At 38.7% G+C, this 21,114-nt stretch overlaps 4 protein-coding genes across 10 annotated transcripts in view; 3 read left to right on the top strand and 1 right to left on the bottom strand.

Annotated features, from left to right (window-relative positions):
• Nucleotides 1-1,286: 1,286 nt before the first annotated feature.
• Nucleotides 1,287-11,806, top strand: LOC110844820 (cyclic nucleotide-gated cation channel beta-3). Its single transcript, XM_035851062.1, has 15 exons — nt 1,287-1,543; nt 2,286-2,468; nt 2,653-2,912; nt 3,579-3,668; nt 4,259-4,452; nt 5,137-5,278; nt 5,532-5,691; nt 6,696-6,760; nt 6,823-6,939; nt 6,997-7,160; nt 7,671-7,772; nt 7,954-8,116; nt 8,630-11,047; nt 11,259-11,335; nt 11,492-11,806. Exons 1-13 carry the CDS (start codon nt 1,420-1,422, stop codon nt 9,512-9,514), a joined length of 2,649 nt encoding a protein of 882 aa, XP_035706955.1. The 5' UTR covers nt 1,287-1,419; the 3' UTR covers nt 9,515-11,047; nt 11,259-11,335; nt 11,492-11,806.
• Nucleotides 11,807-14,844: 3,038 nt separating this feature from the next.
• LOC110842476 (elongation of very long chain fatty acids protein 6) lies at nt 14,845-17,408 on the top strand. Its single transcript, XM_022088221.2, has 8 exons — nt 14,845-15,268; nt 15,388-15,456; nt 15,526-15,778; nt 16,032-16,233; nt 16,547-16,564; nt 16,685-16,711; nt 16,787-16,895; nt 16,967-17,408. The coding sequence occupies exons 1-8, from the start codon at nt 15,208-15,210 to the stop codon at nt 17,092-17,094; spliced, it is 867 nt and encodes a 288-aa protein (XP_021943913.1). The 5' UTR covers nt 14,845-15,207; the 3' UTR covers nt 17,095-17,408.
• An 838-nt stretch (nt 17,409-18,246) lies between these two features.
• LOC110842477 (cuticle protein 21) lies at nt 18,247-19,519 on the top strand. Its single transcript, XM_022088222.2, has 5 exons — nt 18,247-18,374; nt 18,467-18,740; nt 18,904-18,971; nt 19,048-19,089; nt 19,169-19,519. The coding sequence occupies exons 1-5, from the start codon at nt 18,363-18,365 to the stop codon at nt 19,364-19,366; spliced, it is 594 nt and encodes a 197-aa protein (XP_021943914.1). The 5' UTR covers nt 18,247-18,362; the 3' UTR covers nt 19,367-19,519.
• The window catches only part of LOC110844810 (orexin receptor type 2), a 37,493-nt gene continuing 35,768 nt past the window's right edge, over nt 19,390-21,114 (bottom strand). For 2 of the 7 annotated variants that reach the window (XM_035852625.1, XM_035852988.1), the window contains one exon: nt 19,390-21,087. In XM_035852625.1, coding sequence (XP_035708518.1) covers nt 20,843-21,087 — 245 coding nt within the window. In that variant the 3' untranslated portion in view covers nt 19,390-20,842. The remainder of the gene's footprint in view (nt 21,088-21,114) is intronic. The other 5 variants (XM_035853344.1, XM_035853682.1, XM_035854149.1 and 2 more) reach the window with 5 other exon arrangements.

Here is a 21,114-nt window from a genome sequence, read left to right as displayed (position 1 = left end):
GTCGTAAACTGTTGAGAGAAGATGCGATGGACGACAAGGAGGACGAACCAGACGTGGATCCTAAGTCGACAGTAATAAAGCGTCGAATGACAATGCCAGCCTCAACATCGGATTTTCGAAGGACTTTGAGCGAAGAGGCAAAGTATGTGTAAAAAGTATACGGTCGTCTCCCAATCTCTCGTGGAGACAACTTTTGGTGTGGCTGCACAATATTGTTGCGCTCAATCGTTCGTGATGGCCTGGGTTGATCTCTAATTTATTTGCTTTCTATCCAATCAATGACACTGTTCAGAGAGAAAGCTGCACATTGCCGAACACAGATGAAAATTTTATTAACCCAAGAACCCAACAAAGAACCAAAGTGTGTGTATAGGCAGCACAAAAAAATGCTCAAATTGATGGCTTTTTGCCCTGCAAAAGATGGCAAAACTAATATTGTCATTATTGAGATTATTATTATTATTATCACTCAAAGCATCTGAAGAGCATAAGATATTACATGAATATAGGGGCGAAAGATATATTTTATGGTAAGGACACGAAACGATGGAGTTAGATTTTAATGAATGGAGCATGGTTTTTATTGTACAAATGTTGATCCACGAACATCATTCGCTTTAATGCAGTCGTGTATGTGGTGCAGTTTTTATGCTTTCCCTCCCATCAAATCAGAAATAGCCAGACATAAGTAACCCTTCATATAATAAATAATTTTGTATTTGGAAATGTCGCTTCGCCAGTACAGTTGATTATTAGTGTTATTTGAGATGCTGGAGGATATGCAGTGTCGGAGGGTCGCATTTCCACATTATCGAACGTATGTAATTGGATGAGAAATTATCGAATGAGAGATTACAGGAAGTGCAGTCCAACAGACCATAAATTTCCTACCTTCTCGTCATCTCACAGTGATTAGCGATTATATGTATGTACATGTCTTTCCTCCCCAGGATACCTATATATTATATGTAGTTACATATGCACTGCAAATTATTCGGTAAGAAATTATTACCGGCCGGTGTCTATATATGACTCAGGAATTGGTAATGATTATCACCGTGTGGCAATACGCTAGTAGCAAATACTTACCATACACATTTTTTATCAACTGGTGAGAATACTACCAAGGGTATAAAATCAACACCATGCAATTCTTATCCCCGTGAGTCTACCAGATTACTAATCCTAAGAGTGTACAAATGTTTATGATGCATTTGTACTACATACATTCTTACATTTCATACGAGTTAATTCCATACTAATTAAATTCAATTGACCTGTATATGTAAGTACAATCATCCATTGGCGTGTTACAAAACCAAAGTACTTTCACATCCCTTTTAGCAGAACCATTAATCCTAAGCCGCAGACTTATTCCGTCTGTTTTTGACGAGTTTAAAATGTGGATACCTGTGCAGGATGGGGGTTGAGGCGGCCGAAGAATTGGAGCATCGATTAAAAAATCTCGTATCAGCTTTCTCCGCTCGGACCAAGAGAACCAAGGAAAAAATCGCTAAACCACCGACACCATCGGACTCTGAAGGTTCGTTTGTTCCTACTTTCATACATGTGTACGTGTACGCGTGACTGAGGGTGATTTCAGGGAAAACCTCTTGTTTAATGTCAGTGTAATTATCCCCCTTCTTCGGAGACATGTGAAATGGCACAGTTTTCTCAGATTTCTCAAATGATTTCTGTTCAATTCTGCTCTAGGTATTTTGTTGTGGTTTAGACTTTTTCATATTAAATAGTACTAATTTTTTGTAATGGTACAGTTGTAAAAGGATTTGAATTGACGCTGTCCCTGCACTTTTTCAGTGCAGTCTTTGATAAAATGGAGGGAGTACGTGAATCTGAATTTCGTTTTCTGGAGCTCGTGATAGGAGCACGTCCCATATTTATTTATATGACCCAATAAATGAGAGCCAACTTGGCTGGCCAGCAAGGGCAATCTCCAGGAGCAGCAAAAGAGCAGTCAACAGTTTACTAGCATTGATTGCATAAAAGGAGTTAAAAGGACACAGGTCTCCACTTCAGGCTGAAGTGGTTCACGAGATTCACAGCACTTCATCAGGACAATGACGATTTAATTAATTTATGAGACAGCGGGGCGTTTTAACTTCCAAATTCCTGGTTCAAATTCCAAAAACTTTCACCGGCAGTCACTCGCTCTAATCCGCGTAGAGAAGTGTTCAGAACGAGTATAATTGAAGTTTATATTAATTGGCATTTAAACCTTCAGCATAGTTATGAAGTTACAGTGAGCGTTTTATATTGCACAATAGATGACTTGGCGGTGGGCGAGGATGATCTGTTGGGCCGACTGCGAGAAGTTTGTTCTCCAGGGTCAGAATTTGAAGGAGAAAGTCGTCGGAAGTCCATTGCTGAGCGGATGAAAGGAAGTTGCACAAGAAAACTCAGGATAATGCTGAATTTCGTCACTTGTAGCTACATTCTGGATGCGGATGGCAAGTCCTTGTTTCTATTTTTGCTAGTCTACATTCGTTTCCTTCCTTCCTTCCTTCTTCCAGTAACGAAACGACGCGTTCGTGTCTATCAAACTTTGTTAAACTTTGAGTATCCACAAGTTTAAGGGGAAATTTGAGTATAATTTGACATATTGGTAAATAAGAATGGTGTGACTTATCGCAGGTTGGGCCTACATTTGGTGGCTAATGGTGGTGTCTGTTTGCTTCATGTATAATGCTGCGGTCATTCCTCTTCGAGCCGTATTTCCGTATCAAACCAAGGAGAATGTTCACATCTGGCAGTACTTTGACTTTATTGCGGACCTCGTCTATGTCATTGATATAATCGCGTTCAAGTCTCACAGGAAGTTTCTTCGAGAGGGCTTTTGGATCAAGGATCCAGTGGAAACGAGGAAAAGCTACTTTGAAACTTTACAATTTAAAGTAAGAAAATCAAATTTTGCACTTTCCACCTCTTTCAAACTTTGCTCCATTTGGCAGAAGATACATGATTATGATACGAACAAGATCAAGATCTACCAGTTCGATGGGAATTTCTCCATTCTGTAATACATTTCTTCGAACTATAATCATAAGCACGGGTAGGTTTTTGATGTTTTCAGTAAAAATGAGAGCCCAAAATACAATGAGGGTATTCATTATTTCTTCGTATCCATCGTATCGTAAAATAGTTTACGAAGAAAAAACAAGGGGTCAAGCTTAGTAAAAATCGTAAGCGTAGTAACGTGATTTTCGATGACAAAATCTTACGACGCTTACAAAATCTCGTAAGCTTCGTAAGTTATTTTACGATACGAAGAATACTAAGGATACGAAGAAATAATGAATACCCTCAATGAGTGACCACGGATTATTTTTGCCCAACTGCATTTCCTTTGTAAAAAATACTTAATTCAGCTTTGTATGACGGTCTTACTTTGGGCCAATGTACGGAAAAGGGTTGAGTTATGACGACAATGTTTACAATGTTCAAAGAAATTGAGGAGGAGATCAATTTGGTGGAATGCAATTTTAAATCAAACATCTCCTGGGACTTGGAGCAACATTTGATACAGAGGATTTTTTGTATCATCCAGTTTATATTTCTAGATCGACTTGACGTCTTTATTCCCAGCCGATATTTTGGTAGCCATCACATTCGGAAACTACCCCCTGCTCAGGATCCCACGTATGTTAAAGGTACTTATATCTATATGTTAAAGGTTCATTGGTTAATCTCAACTAGTGCAGAGTACACGATTATTCTGCCGCATTGGAAACCTACATTATATAAAAAATGCTATCACTTTCATAACTTTGGAACAACAGGATTCCATCATTTTTGTCAAGTACCTGCGTAACGTAAGTGAGGTCTATTTTTGACATTGTACATACGGAAAGTTGATTTCATTTCCCGAATCTATCTCAAAGTATATTATGTTAACGACGATAAGTTCGAACTTTTGATGACGATAATTGAATATGACTAAAAGTATGGTTACACAAGATAAATCACGTCATCGTCATCACCCATGTAACCAAACACGAATTAAGCAAAGGTTTCGAAAATGAGTAGGAATTCATGACTCGTAAACAATCTTGACAAAAGAATGTGATGCCATACGAAGGAGCTCTTGGTAACCTTTGTTACTGCTCCCACATACGAATGCACACAGTTATGTACGTACCTCACATTCGCCAAATTAATTTATTTGCAGCCACGTTAGTTACGAAATCCTGCACTCTCTTTGCGCGTGCATGTATGACTGTAGGCGTTAATTCAATTTCAGATTGACACGTATTGGGAGCTATTTCAAAGGTTCGACACTATTTTGGCTTCCCCTCATTCTGCACGGATAACGAAGACGCTGATTTACATGGTTTATATGATACACGCCAATGCCTGCGTGTACTACGGACTTTCAAAGTTTGAAGGACTCTGCTCCACCACTTGGACATTTTGTGCTGGCAAAGAGGGAAGCGCGTAAGAAGCATTCTCAACCGTGAATAAGTAACCTTGCAAGTTGCACTGAACTTGATGCCCTCACTTTTTCCAGAACATTACAATGCTCTTGTCGCTTCTAGTGATCACTTCAAAAATTTTAGCTCTAAATTAACGCCAACAAGGTTAAAAAATGAATCCATTTGTAACGAATCTCGTAAAAGAGAGATAATCTAATGTGCGACGAGAGCCGAGAAGGTTCAGACTTTTGAAGAGCTCTTTTTGCTCTTTTTTCCAAAGGCACATTTTTATAAATGAAATGAGGAGGCAGGTTCTCTTAAACTTGATTTCAACTCATCCCATAATACTCACAAGGGCATAAAAGCCCTCGTCTTCTTTTGTTTTGTTGCACTTGACTTTCACCGACAATCAAAGGAATTGTCAATAATGTCAATGGAAACTCGAAGCCAGTCCATTTCACAACAAGTTATATATAGCATTCTCTGACATCTTATGTATAAACATTGTTTCCGTCGTTGCTCCTGCTTTCTCTCCTTTTTCAATCTCTTCTTTTCGCTTTCTCTCCTCGTGTCAGCAAAACAAGTAACACGAGACAAAGTGTGGGGGCTCGTGTATGTGTGTGCTGTGCTTTCAACAAGTTTGTTGCCTACTGCTGAAGGGTAAAAATAACTGTCACTCACTGTAAGATCATCCCCCGTGTTCCAGGTACATCCGGTGCTTTTACTTTGCGACAAAAACGGCCACCAGCATTGGGAAGAACCCGAGGCCTGATAACAAAATGGAGTACATGTACATGACATTTGCTTGGTTGAGTGGAGTCTTCGTCACCGCCATTCTCATTGGTCAGGTGGGTGCAAGCTAATCCGAAACTAATGTCAGGAAAGTAATATTGCAAATGTGAACATGCTTGTATACGAGGTAGGTCTAAAGAAATACGTCTTTTCTGCTAATGACACTGTACATACAGACAAGGTTTTAAGTCCGTTTATATTTGCGTGCGTGCGTGCGTGACAGTGCATAATTCTGTATAACGGAAAAAATTATTGGATTGTCATTTGTGCAAGCTTGGAGTGAAGAAACTCTTATCTTGTTTTTTTAAGGTTCGGGATATCATCGCAACTGCAACCAAAAACCAAAATGATTACCGGGCGTCTGTCTTTGCTGCAGTGAGCTACCTGCATCGTCTGGGTGTGCACAAGAAGTTGCAAAATAAAGTCAAGCTGTGGCTTTCCTACACTTGGGAGCAGCAGAAAACTTTGGGTATGCACATATGTGCTTGGATTAACGAGCTCATTGTCATTTCAGCGGAAAGCTCGCATGTCACTTTCTCTCTGATATATGTCCTTCTGTATCAGATAGCGCAATTTTGTTGAATTATTTTACGTATGTGTGTGCTAATCATATCTGGAGTATGTGCTCGTCCTTATATGAACCTTGAAAAGTCCTGGATGATGCATGTACATATGTATGCATTGTATGCATGGTATATGCAATAGATGCCGTATTTTGGATGTGAAATTAGGAAAATTGACTCACTGCATACAGTGACCAGAACTTGAAAATATATGCTCACTCAAATTTAATATGCTTGCAGCTCATGTTGATTTGGTAACGTTTATAATGCATTAGAAAGTTAGGGATGGAATGAGAAAACCGTCTTAGTCACGCAATTTTCAATGTCATAACTAGACAAGAATCGATAAGAATGAGACATGAACTGCTTAATGGGAGGGAGAAGGAGAACGCTAATAGTAGTGATTCCGAAAAATGGGTTCAAGCCCAGATTGCAATCGCAGAAAAACCGCATCGCTTGTTGATATCCAGCCTTGAAAAAGTTTTCAAAGATATCGAATAAAGGAGTTTGAATGGGGTGCATCTTCAGCACTTTGGACAACTATGTATGCCCAGCCAGCCATTCGAACGTTGGTGACCTTCGTGGCTTTGTCGTCCTCTTACGTACACGTATTTATACCGCGTGTATGCATGTACCACCACGATGGCGCGTTAAATATTGATTCCCGTCGGATTTTCTCAACCATCACCATAAATCATTTAATGCTCTAGTTTAAGCTCGGACAGCCGCATGATGGTTGCTGCCTGGGCTCATCTTACAGGGTTCATCTTAAAGATTGAAAACCCACTTTGGTGAAACAATCAATAAAACTTTTATTTGTGCAATACCTGCGTAGAGACTTGGAGAGCACGGTTGAATGAATGGACGTAAGAATTTTCGCTTCGCTCTAATCAGAGTTTTACTTTTGCAGATGAAAGCAAAATACTAGATCTTCTTCCGGATAAGATGCGAACCGATGTGGCGTTAGATCTGCACGTATGTAATTTTGATTCCAATATTTGTTTGATCGTTTTCCTGTAATGTTTTTTTAAGTGCAGGTTGAAACGTTGAGCAAAGTGAAGTTGTTCCATCACTGCGAGGTTCCCTTCTTGAGAGATTTAGTTGTGAAGTTGAAGTCAATAATATTTCTGCCTGGCGACTTCATTTGCAAAAAGGTTGATATATGATAGATTATTACCGTTTATGCAAGTATACAGCTTGTTGAATTGAAGGGGGAGGTGGGACGAGAAATGTTCATCATTCAGAGCGGAAAGATCCACGTCATTGGGGGACCGACTGGGACCCAAATTTTGGTCACTTTAGGCGAGGGATCCGTCTTTGGGGAAATAGCTCTTCTGGGAATTGGGGGTATGAACAAGCGGACTGCGGACGTGAGGTGAGTTGTATTTAGTAAGTAAATAACTAAACAGGGTCAGACTGTGGTCAGACAGAAAATAAACATTTTCTCTGTATAACGATCCCCGGGTAAATGCACGACAAATGCATTCATTCATTCACGAATAGGTCATTCATCTCAAATATTGAATTTTTTTTAATTTGCACAATTTTGCATGATTTATTTCCAGTATTATGATGATGAAATAATTGTTTTCTCTGGAGCTGAGAAATATGAGGTAGCTCAACTTTGAGCGGATACTTATGTGTGAATTGGTTGCACTGGATGGACTACATGTGCAGTGCACTAAAAAAATCCGCCAAAAATGTCTGTCTTGGACGTTCTGCGGGATCCAACTTAATGTTTATGAAGATTAGCTTTAAGCCCCGCACATTTCCGTTGTGCACCTGACTGCACCGACATACACACATTCATGACTAAGGATCATATATGAGAATGGGGGTCATAGAATGGGGTTCTATTTCACCCCTGAATACTTGGTTGTTATAGGGCAGCAGGCTTCGCTAATCTGTTCGTGCTACACAAAGATGGTTTGGAGGACGCTATTAGAGACTATCCGACATCCCAAGAAATCATCAAAAAGAAAGCAAAGTGAGTAAAAGAAAGCCAAACACGAGTAGCTTTGCTTTCCCAAATACTGCTCACTTTTCCAACCCAACTGCAATTCCATAATGGAACTCGAGCTCGTAGAAATGTGTTGAGAATAGGAGTGTATAAAATGGAGCACATTTTGAGCGGATGATCATAATAATACGAACCAATGTTCTTATAGGAAACTGATGAAAGAGAATCTTAAAAAAGCAAGGGCTGCGGCTGCCACTGCCGCCCAGGCCGCAAAAGAGTCCGAAGGCAGCACTGATTCCACGTCACTTGTGGAAGGTGAAGTCATCATTAAAGTGAAGGAGGAGCCCAAGCTTATCGAAACCATGAAGCAGGTGAGACCGACCACGGATGAATTATTTAATGGAAAATCATTGCTCAGATATGCTTTAGTAAATATTTCAAATCTATTACTTCAGCGAATCATATTCATATGTACGTTTCATTGGATAAATACACTACATGCTTGAAAAGTATAAAGAGTTTCGAGTCATTCGAGTTCCTTGAACAAGACAATTGTCAATGAATAATTATTTTGGTTGGTGCAAAACGTGTCGGGAGACCACTTTATAAAATTGTTTTTGTACTTCAACAAAATGATCGGCTCAAGTCGAGCGCATTACGCAGTCATCCATTGCAATCATTTCAAATCAGCTAATGAATAAAGCGGAAATGAATTACATATCTAAAGAATAATTCCGTCAGGATTAAAGTTGTGTCTCACAAATTGGAATACAGGAAATTAAAGTACTTACAAACAAACCTGTGTGTGACAAACAATCAAAAATGTATGCATACAAGATGAACATACCCAAAACGTGTAAAATGTTTGGAATGACAATTTCCAGATATTTCCACTCGGGACAAAAATGGGCCAATACCTTTCCAGGGGGTCGAAGGGGACGACGGAGCTGGAAGTTGAATTGGACAGATCTATTGACCTTATGACAAGCTACCCTCCTACACCCTACGTTCCTGGGTCTCCAAATCACATCAGCCTTGAGCTCGACATTTCAATGATGACAGGAGACTCCTCCGATCAGCAGCTATCACCTCCACCGCCTTCACAACACCATTCGCCAACTGTCAACAGTTGCGTAATCAGCCCCACGCTCCGAAAAAGATTTGCAGACTTTGACCCTGCACAAGACCTTCGTCATGAGAGCCTCGCCAGCACCAGCAGCAGCGTGGATGAGCTGAAAGACTATTTGGATGGTGATGGTGATGATCTACGCGAGGGTTCCAACCTGCCAGACACATCCGCACCAAAATGTAGAATTGGTCCCATTGCACGTAATATTGCGATTGAAATTGATAAAAAAGCATCCTCCTCGACGGATGATGAAAGGAATCTGAGGAATTATGGGCAAGTTCCGGCAAGTTCTTCGAGAGAAGTTCTGCCATTGGAGCTGAGACCTCCCGTGTATCCCATTTTGCCTGAAACAAGTCCAGGGGCGACTTTGAGTAGCAGTGAAGAAAGCGTGGATCCAGATGGAATGACCACAAAAAGTGAGAAAACCAAGGTCAAGCGCTCTGGGAAAGAAATGACATCCAGAATGGCTGCAATCATTGCTTCTCGTTTCCTTACATCGATGAGGCCCAAGGCGCCACTGAAGCGACAACAAGAGCTGGAGGAACAACAGGATGTTGAAAAGACGGAAATGGGAAAGACTGTCGATACCGATGAAGACGTCGGCGATTCAGATTGGTCTGATGATGATAAACATGACTAGTTAAAACGAAGTTCTACTATTGTACATACTTACTTTTATGTAGATCTGCATCTGAGTAGTTGACCATGCTTTATAAATAGTACTGCTTATTAACTAGTATCTACCCAACTCTTGAATCAAAAATTTCGTATTTTACATTTGTCAACAGTGGCATAAATTGGCCATGTACTTTGAACGACCATGTGTATCCCAACTTTATGTATTTATGTATATTTGCATGGTTGCTTAAAATCGAACCTGCTTCACAAAATCTAATAAAATAGTTCATTTTGTGTATTTTAATCCCACTGTTTTTCTAAACTGTATAAAGGATGAATTTCACTGTATAATATCAAAAGTCATTGTGCATATAAATATGATACTTGGTTATTACTTGCGGAACTTTAAAATTCCCAGCCTCAGTCAAATTTCAGTGAGTTAGTTACATTTTGGCATGAGTGACACGACCGCTGCTGGCGTGAGGTCATGCGGGTCAAAAATTGTAGATCGAGTCGAGCAGGAGGTAACCACACAGGCGTCTCTCAGTATTATCTTACAACGGAAACAAATCAAAATCCACTTTGAAGTGGTATGAAATGTCAATTAAACATCACAAGACAAATAACACTCGACCGCATGCATGTCCTCCTGGTACAAAATCCCAGCTTTGTTTCCAGTAAACCACACATTGAACTAATATGTCAAAGTCTGCACTGGATTCCACCAGGTCACCGAATGCTCCTGTCCTCCGAACAAAATCATTTTCACCGTTGCTCGAGATTAATAAATACGTGAAAGGAAAGTGAAATGAGGGGCTTCATCTCCACCTCCAATTTGTTCCACGAGGCAGGCACCAACATGGTTTCATCGAATGGTAAATATGTGGATTTTAACAATAGTTAGTCAAAACAAGCTTTAATTAAGTGAATAACAAGGATTACTCGACGAAAACACTGGGATTGGCAGGTTTCATTGCAGAATAAAACATGGTGGGCGTCAGTCGGGAGTGCAACAGCAACATGTAATTACGTCTATAATAGATTAGCGAGTATGTGTGTGCGAACGAGGCATTGTGAACTTACAATAAACCTCTTTATACCGTGCAAACGTGTAGAGTAATGTCATGTAGTCGATCTTTTCAATGATTGATGCAATCCATTGAATTCTCACCCAATTCAACTAAACAGCAAGCTCCATTTCTTTAAAGTACGCACATATAATTAAATTTCATCAATAAATGGCAATTCAAGAACTTACTTTGGGTTACACAACACATTACGTACTTTACACAGAAACTCATGGGTGGTTAAACTTATAAATATAAGGACGAAAATGGAAAGCTGCCTTGTCAACTATATTTCATCGTGGGGTGACGAGAATCCGATCATTGGTGACATTTCCAACAATGAAGTTTTTGACACTCGTTGCCGTCGTTTGCGTCCTTCTTCAGAACACGGAGGCTGGAAACGATCGTCCGTACGGAGTTGACCAACAAGGTTTTACTGGTGCGGGTAGCGTGGGACAGGACGCAAGTGCCAATGGCTACGCAGGGAGGTAAGTGTACGATTGCCCCCTTGTCCTTGAGTATCTGATCCAGTGTCCAATTCGATACTGGATCATAGTATTTATTATATAGGAAAAAGAGGATTACGTAAAGTTTATACAAGATTAAATTGTGTAGTAGCCGGAATTAAGGTTTGGCGTTGTTTCGTAATTTTTCCGCAATAAAAGCGAGGATGATATGGGTTTCTAAACATTGTTCCAGTTCCCTGGTAGCACCACTCGCTTCGGAAGGATTCAACAGCCCACGGCAACGATATTCGCCTAGCTCTGCTTTCCCAGGTATGTATGAGACGCAGGAGTTACGCTTTATTGCAATAACAATTTGAGCCCTTTGTATGCATGTGGTTCTAAGTTGGCAAAGGAGGGGAGATGTGGGTTTAGTTGATAATAATAGCGGTAACTAAGAGGTAAATATCTATTCTCCTCGTCGTACAGGCAACCCCAACGGAATTGGTTTCGGTGGCTTCGGTTGGCGTCCGCAGCAGAGCAGTGGAAGATATTAAAATGCTCCGTCATCAAAATTTAATGTCGAACATTTTCAGCATTCGTGAAGAAATGCGGCGTCTACTCTTTGCCCGTACCATTTACACACCAAGTGCCTGTAGCGTCGCTCGTGCGTCTATAGCGTATGTAGATCTGACCCAATCAGCATTCATGGGAAAGACGTAAATCTGATCCAATCTAGAAATTAATTAAATTATTGTAATTGAAGGAGCAATAAAACAGTCCAAAGTCTAAGATTTAAACGAACGAGCATATTATGAAGTTCACTCATACATACATATAAACATCACTTTAAAACCAATTTGATTCTTCTGAATTCATTTTCATTGATGATCATACTGAAATAAATGCTATTTTGCAGGAAAAATAAATTAAGCTCCAATATAAAGTAACAACAACATGGATGTGTATGTATGCACCTGTGTTTGACTGTTTGCTCCTATTTTACGTAGGACTAGCTGATTATCCGAATTTCCAGTTCCCAACGTGTGGGTGGGTTGTTGGGGGTTCATTAGTGTTTGGTTGTTTCAGATTAAGTAGCTACAGCGTCAAATTAATCACTGATCACTTGTGATTAGAAATCTGGGTCGTGCAATTACTGTCCAATTGTATTTATTTGGTTCATCATTTTAATCAAACTTGATAATAGTATTTCGTATAGTAGTCGATCGCATACATAATTCTACTCCGAAATGGAACCACATACATGTTCGTATCGTATGTCTGCTCAAATTAATCATTTCAAGCAAAAACTTCCTCAATTTATTTAATAGTTTGGTTCTTTAGTTTGGATATTACTTTCAAATATGTATTCACATCGGGAATAGTTTAGCTCACGAAATAGTTCTCGGGTTTCCATCATCTTCAGAACGAACAAGGGTAATAATGTTCTTGATGGAATGTATTATACGAAGTTCTTGACTATATGTACAAGGAAAAGTGTTTTTGTTATCTATGAAGATCTGAACTGCAGCTCTCAATGCTTATGGCTCGTTTCTAAGCTTATTATGATCATCGTAAGTGGAGGAGACAAACTTTAACGAGAGCATATTCGATTCCCTCGTTCGAAATAAGTGTACACACATCTCCTGCGTGCGATCAGGTAGGATAGGTCACGATGATTAGCCCTCTTTCATTCCGAGCATGTGATGATGGGGTGGACAAGTAATGGAAACGTTTATTTCAAACTTTCTCCCATTTTTACTATTCTCGGTGTGCAATTACAAGAATCCGAGTTTGGCTCGTCCCAGGGGGCTGCTGTTACATAATTCATGGCGCATTATTAGCAAACGATTTCGTATACTGATGGACGTCTAATATATTTATAGGGTTGGAACATCCATGCTTATACACGCGCCTACGCTTCGTGAGCAGTTTTATGTGCTTTTATTACATCAGCAGCTCTCAGAATGAATTGTCCATATTTCCACATATAAAGATGAGAAAGGAGTAATGACTCAATTCATATGCTGGTTCTGCTGTTGAATGCGAGATTCGGGAGAGAAACGCCACGGCATTATTAAGCCGTACTCGTTCCTCACTTTGTAATATAGGACTTTCACCCTGGTGGCATAGCGTTCTCAAGATCGGCTTAAATTATTGGATTTTTGGTTTTTAAAAACTAAACTATTTTTTATGACAAACTAAGAATATGGGGACTTTCAATAGTAAAAATTTCATAGAATGAACTGGTTGCATTCTATGTGTCTTAGACGAAAATGACTACAAAAGTGATGACATATCACTCTCCTTGGTCACCAAAAGCATATGAAGTATGTTTATGAGATTGAGCATTTGGTGTCAATAAGAGATTGACATGAGATGTACTTGACTTATTATTTCATCGCTTTCGTACCACCAAGAATTAGTGGCTTGTTGCTTAGAGTCTCACATCATGGGAATGCAAGTACACAATCTCGAAATTTCGATATCGATGTTAGTAAGTTACTCCAGTATCGAAATCTTGAGATCTCGCAATAGTAAAATGCTCAAGATTACATGCCCTGTAAGTGTCACGTTCTGCTTTTGTCGTATTAAATCTCCGTATATATATATATAGGAGATTTAATACCACAAAATCAGTACGCATGCATATGCAAATGTATATGGCAAGACACTAAATGAATCATTGACACAATATGCATATCATTTTCTAAAAAATCTGTAAATTATATATGTACATGATTGAGAAGGATACAAGTTTTTAAAACTTGACAAAGTATGTCTTGCAGATAAGAAATAAAGTTTCATCACGGCGTCACTTTCAATAATAAACTCAACAAGGTGTATAAGCTCCATACATATGTTAAGCTTCTACTTGGGGGTATTAAAAAACGGGGACTTTGAACGCTTGTAAGTACATACATATGTCGCAAATTCGCAATGGGGATGAGATGACTGCCTTGCTAACTTGGTTCTGAGTTCAAGAGAGGAATTAAAAGCAACTTGAGATGATTACGACGGAATTTGCAACCGAGCAACGCATCTTCACAAACAGCCAACATATTTATCAGCGCCCAAAGGAACAAAACCTCAAATCCACTTGGTCACACAATGAACCTCTCGCAACTCGTAGCCTACCGTAACCAAAGATTCTCACAGATTCACGAGATAAACCGGCTTATGCCCAGCCAGACCTAGACTACGCGGATAGCTGCTTAAATAAGCGAGACCGACATATATTCCTTCTCTGTGCACATATGTAGGTCTCTATGCATGCCATGATGATGAACTACAATGCAATCTTTTTCCACCTACATTATAGCATCACTAGGACACCTATTACAGGAACACCTGTATGCATCGCATTCCCTCCATCCATTCATTTTAATCTATATAAAATCCACGCGTCAGTAGCAAATTCGAGTTTTATAAAATACTTATAGCTTAAATATTCAGAACGATAAACAGATTAGAGAACTTGGGAGAGAATGTTTTTTGTGATTGTGATTCTAATTTTTATTGTAAGTATATTACAGGTGATCCATCTACAATCAAAATTACAGTCAAAATAGCAAAAAAATTACACCTGCTCATCCTCTCTGATATTTATCTATATGAAAAGTTGAAAATTGGGGACTTGATATGGTTTTTTGAGACGTTGAAGTGATCCAATAACAGGATGTTTTTTATATGTAGGTCCTTTGTACATTGTAGGAGCGACAAAAGATGGTATATGTAATTCATCAAGTCTGTAAGACACGATAGCCATGCAGTGGAATAAAATAATGTACAGTTGGATAGCGTGGTTCACATTGGGCTTTGGTGTCTAGTCATGACCCCCAACACATGTTGTTGCATTAACGGAAGAGATTTCATAGAATGGCAAGTATACTTAATATTACTGGTTTACTAACTCACTGTTGAGGATGAGTCTCATGCATCTGCATCATCACACGCCTATCCACATATCTATCTCAACGTACTACTTAGCGAAACACAAAAACCTACATTTCAATTGTACACAAGATCAAAGTTGCCAAACCACCCGAAACTAAGACGGAAGATCTTTTATATTTCCAAAGTTTTCTCAATATTCAGTCCACCAGAGTTGTCTGTGGACAAAAATAGAGCAAATCCGGTTGACAATAATAACTTATTGTGAGTAGTAGTCAGTGAAGTTCTGTGATATTGGCAGTTCTAAAGTTATGGGGCGTGTGAATAACCTGACCGGAGTTCCTATCGTATTTCCGGATTCTGGGCACGATGGTTCGTAAATTAATAAAGATCTGTTTTCGAAGCGGCATGCGTAACACCTCGACGACATGCAATGTAGTTGAAAAAAAGTATGAATTATGACCGCCAATTTTCATCCCTTCTTTTTGCAGGCCCTCCCGTCGAACCTCATTATGACGATCGATATCTTCACATTTATCAATGGGAAAAATATGACCACAGTACGTTTGCATTTTGGTCTCTCTCATGACTGAGCTACTCACTTTGTTTATGTTCCACTGTGTTTGCAGCGAAATGGCATGATTGGATGCACAGAAACTGGAACGTTAGTTTATATGCGTCGGGAATTTACGTGATTTTAATATTTCTGGGCCAACACTTGATGAAGAATAGGGAACGGTTCAATCTCCGGAAAACACTCCTCGTTTGGAATATAATCCTCGCGTCGTTCTCATGCATGGGATTTCTCCGCTCAATCCAAGAGTTAATATATGAATGGACAGTTTCCCCAATTGGTGGTCTCCAACGCTCGGTATGCTTTGCGTAAGTTTTTTTTTAATCCTTGTTTAGTCAAAGTTTTTAGGTGACACATATTTCGTACATATTTTAATTCGAAATATGAAGGAAATTGTGTTAGCTTTGAAAATGCATGCCATGGTCAATGAAAATAATTCTACACGGATACAAGTATGTAACTGTGATGTCACAGTTTTATGAATGTGTGATAATGGTCCGTATATGTATGTATATAAATGTGTATCCCGAAATAATGAATGACTACTTGTGTTGCCTGCAGGGATAATCATAATGTGGCGACTTCTTTGTGGGGACTCTTGTTTGCTTGGTCCAAGATCCTGGAGTTTGGCGACACTGCTTTCATCGTCCTGAGGAAACAGAAGCTTATTTTCCTCCACTGGTTTCATCATATCACTGTCTGCATATACTGCTGGTTCGCTTATTCGTCCTATGATCCTTCAAGTCGATGGTTCTGTACAATGGTGAGTATTAAAACGTTGACAAGTATCAGGCTGGCAATTCAAATTGTTTGGTAAAAGCGGTTGTGCCATGAAAATGTTTGCTGAAAGCGACAATGGGGACTAGCGATGTAGTCAGATAAATAAACAACGCAGAAATTCATTAATAATCCATACGGATATCTTGACCCTTACAGTACAGTATCGCATATGTAAATATGTAATTTGTAAGCCTAAACCAAAATAACTTATGCATCGTACCGTGCTCGGATTGTAAATACGATAAGTAGTACTTTGTTAGCAAAATGATGATAAAATTGCTATATTTTTATTTCAGAACTATGCTGTACACATGGTAAGCAAACTTTTAAAATTATGAAAGTAGATATGAAAAAATATGATGCAAGTTATACGAGTTTTGAAACTGTCTGCAACAGTCAAAAGTATACACTAAAAAATTTTATTCTCATTTCAGACAATGTATACCTATTATGCAGCTAAGGTAAATTTGCAATCGTAACAATATGTACATGAAACTGGCCAACAAACTTTTTTATTCTCACTTTTCAAATTTCAGGCTTTGCATATAAAAATCTACAAATATATCCCGATGGCGATCACACTCTTCCAAATCGCCCAAATGGTCCTCGGTGTGATCATAAATATTAATACTTATTATATTAAGCGTAAGCATATATTTTTAATCTCGTGCGCTTTGGATAACAAATTAAATGTCATAATTATGTACGAATTTCAGTCTCTGGTCAAGAGTGCAGACGACCAATAAGCAACATTCATCTTGCTTTTGCAATGTACGCTTCGTACTTTGTTCTATTCGCCCGGTTCTTCTGGAAAGCGTACTTCCGGAAAACGAAGTCAGAATAATTATTGAATGATTGTAATAAATAGTTGCCAAAGTGTAGACCTGATGTTGACAAATGTAGCTTTAATAACAATTAATTATTTGGTGGAGACATTCTTACCTGATTTATTATTTATTTATTAGAATTTAAATAACAAATGCAAATGTATTACTTATCAGTCAATGGAAAAAAGAGTTAGACGTGTATGTATATAGTTACATATTTAATGGTTTGTTAGAAGTTAACCCACTGCTCAAATAATATTTCTTAATGTATACCAAAGTAGAAACATAATGTATACCAAAGTAATAAATGGGTTTAATTTGTTGACTAAGATTCTTCTTCCTGATGACGGACTAAAATATTAAAAAGGCATTCATATTGCATGATTGGAGTGATTCAGCCGTAAAAACTAGTTTAAAAAGTAATTTATTCATGGTAGTGGGTAAAATAATCTTTCCAGTGGTGGAGCAATTTTTTAATATTTGGAAACTTTCTAAATGTGCAAGCTATGAAAATATCAGTCATCAAAGGACATGTTGCAGCAAGTTATAAAAAGAGATAATTGCTCTCATGTGAGGATTTTTATATTAACAAGAATTGCAATCCTTTCATTCTAAAGTTCTTAGACGGAGAAAAATCCATCAGTGGCATGCAAAGAAATAATGAATAGCATGTGAATAACCCTGTTTAGTTGGAGGCGAAATTGAAACCAAAGTGAAAGTGAAAATCTTGGCAAAGTTGCTGTGAATCCTCAAGGTCGAATTTTGAGTCCGTCACTCATTGCTTGCTCTTTGGTCATAATGCAAGGCAGCCTAATCCTTCCAGTCCATTCTTCTCATTTTTGTAACCCTTTTCTCATGTCTGCTGCATGTCAATCTTGGCAGGGTCACAAACTGCAATGCACCTTGAGCACGCATATAAATATATCGAATTCTCTCTTCCAGCGACCCATCATGCCCTACTTTTCCTCCTACGTAAGGGACATCTTGTGATTGCGTGTTTTCTGCTAATGTCAATGTCAGAAAGAGAAAACTATGGCCCGTACTTGTATGCTGGACCACTCTAAAAATACCAAATTGACGATACAACTCTTGATCAGACCAACGCTATGCATAATGCTAATCCTAATAAGATAAGTTTGTAGCAGCCTTTTCATCGTCACTTTCTACTCTTGCGAGGTATATAAAGCCCCGTTCGCGTGGATTCAATTCAGTTCCAGCTAACAACCCCCTCGAGATCAATTTACTCGAATCTCTTCTCGGACTTGGTCAATCTCAAGCATCCACAATGAAAGCCACCGTAAGTCGAAAACAAAATAATAAAACGGGACCGTTTACATAACAGTGCATAATTTGCTAAATTACTCAAATATATTTTTCGGGGTTTGCCAGGTCGCCGCTCTTCTCTTCGGTCTCGTCGCCATTTCTGCAGCCGACTATGCCGGCCGTCTTCGCCAAGCCCCAGTCAAGTCGTACGGTCAGCCAGCCCCAGTGGTGGAGGAAGCACCCGTCGAGGAGGAGCCTCACGTGTACAAGGCCGCAGTGAAGACCCCCGTGCACAAGACCCCCATCCGCGTGGCCACCGACTACAACAGTGGATACAAATACGATGATGAGAGACACCGAATTGAGGACGACCAAGCCAAGAACGCCAAGTACAGCTTTGGTAATTAACAAATTTATGTGTTGTTCATTGTTCTGCCCTATTGTCACTTTTGGCAAATATTTTCATGTCACTTACTGACCACTTTTACCAACCAATTCGAATTAACTAACCTAGTCTTATCCTTGTCAACTATTTGATAATCGATGTGTACTTATCACTTTAGGATCAGCTATTGATGACGGCATCATGGACCACTCCCACATCCGACAAGAAACTCGAGATGGTCTCAAGGTACGACGCTTTATATTTAGATTAGTTGGCAGAGTATTCAACAATCTCTCCTCAAATATTTTTTTTTCTGAAACAGGTCGAAGGCTCCTATGCATATTCTGACGGGTACTTCAAGCGAGTGAGTAGTGATAACCATGCAGTTCTTATTTCTGCATCAAACTAACATTGTAATAATTTAAATTCTGCTTGTTCTGCAGGTTGTCAACTATGTTGCTGACGAAAATGGTTATCGCGTGGTCTCCGAGTCTGCTGAGCCAATCAGCGAAAGTGGTCCTAATGTCGACTTGGTTAATGGAAAGGCTGATATTCATACCCAGATTGATGGTGTTGATAACCAATACAGCGTCTCTGCAGCTGAAATCTTGAAGCCGATGAAGGATCTCAGCAAGCATTAAATTTTTTGTGCCAGTACTACAAATTACATTTATGATAGTCAAAGCGTTTATTTTTTTGGAAAATCGAAAATAATATTTTTGTAATAAGTTGTAATAACATAATAATGTCAAAAAGTAAATAAATAAATTGGCACACGGTAATAGTACTCAGAACTACATGTACATACAGCTAAACGTCTTATTTAGAAATGACATTTGGAATTGACAAACATAAAGATCATACAATGAATACAAGTAATTTGCATAACTATTATTATCTAACTCCTAGTAAACTACATACCCATTTAACATCTCTAATATGACATTATAACACAACGACATTGCATGCTAACATCAAATATTTTTTGTATTTTGCATATATTTTTTTCTATAACGTATTTTCACATCAAAAGCCCAAAATTTCATAAATATAATTTATTTAAAATGCTAGATTTACTACGAAAAGTTTGGGCGATATATTTTTATAATATAATCTGAAATATGTAATAATATATTAGTGATTGGGTTGATCTTTTTTTGCACAAATCCGGAACGGTACTTGTAATGTTGACATCAAATCTAATTTTAATGACTAGAATATTTACATAGCATTCGGTCCCACATTTTCATAGGTATCTAATTAAACCTGACCCTGTATAGGTTGTAATGTAGGTGCAAAATATACCATACGAAGAACTTTCTATAAATCTCATCCTCATTCCAGTCATACACATAGTTTAAGTTGTATCACAATAATGCGACGAATTTTCCAAGCGTATCAAATAAATTACATTTGAAAATCAAGAAACTTGTGCATATGCACAACTATAAATATATGTATCTGGAGATAATACATGTCAAAAATTCATACGCGCACACACATATGTATTTACAACTTTTAGAATATAATACGGAATCGCTAATATATAGTAAAAAGTCGCACAATTATATCATTATAATTTTGAGATACAGTAGCATATTTACATTTTCGGATTATGATTACTGATATTACAACATGAAGATTTTGCAAATAAGTAAGTACTTAGAGAATAATTTATAAGTATTTAAGACTAATAATTAAATACATCAATGTAAATACTGACTTGAAAACTTTACTTTTTAAGAGTGAGTGGAGTCATCTTGGTTGTCGACATTCGGAAGGAAGGAGGGAGGTACGTCTGTATTAACATTCGGTGCTGGAGTAGGCATGGATTACAGTGGACAGTGATTTGAATTTTGTATTCCCTAAAACGTAAAAAATACTTTTGTGAGAGAAATTGGGGATTTTCCACGGAAAATCTGAACAAGGTCTATGACATATAATGTGTCTGTTTCACAGGAACATGTACATAAATAAAAGTAACAAAGGACATAATGTAGACGGTGGTTACATAAATAAAATCGTGCAGGGTGTAAAAACTATATGCAAGAGAGGAGGCTTTAGTTGGCCAGGTTGACCATTTCCATTTGGGTGCTCAATGAAGAGCTGGGCCTGTCTCAGGAAAAATAGGTCCGACCAGAAGCCCTTGTGAGTTCAGTTCGTCGGGTGTAAGTGTAACTGGTGGAGTTGGATGACAAACCTCCAGTGCCAGTAGTACCTCTGGGACCGCAGTAATATGGATCTCCAAACCGGGCTTGCTGCTGATGACGGTGCCGACGGATCATGGGATGACCACGATTTCGACTGTTGTTGGCCCACTTCCTGCACCCAAAAGTGCGGAGGAATTCCGTCCTGAACTTCCCTGTGGAACAATTAATTGTTCTTCATT

Source organism: Folsomia candida, unplaced genomic scaffold (assembly GCF_002217175.1).
Source record: "Folsomia candida strain VU population unplaced genomic scaffold, ASM221717v1 Fcan01_Sc001, whole genome shotgun sequence".
Taxonomy (NCBI): domain Eukaryota; kingdom Metazoa; phylum Arthropoda; class Collembola; order Entomobryomorpha; family Isotomidae; genus Folsomia; species Folsomia candida.
This window is presented reverse-complemented; position numbering and strand designations above follow the sequence as displayed.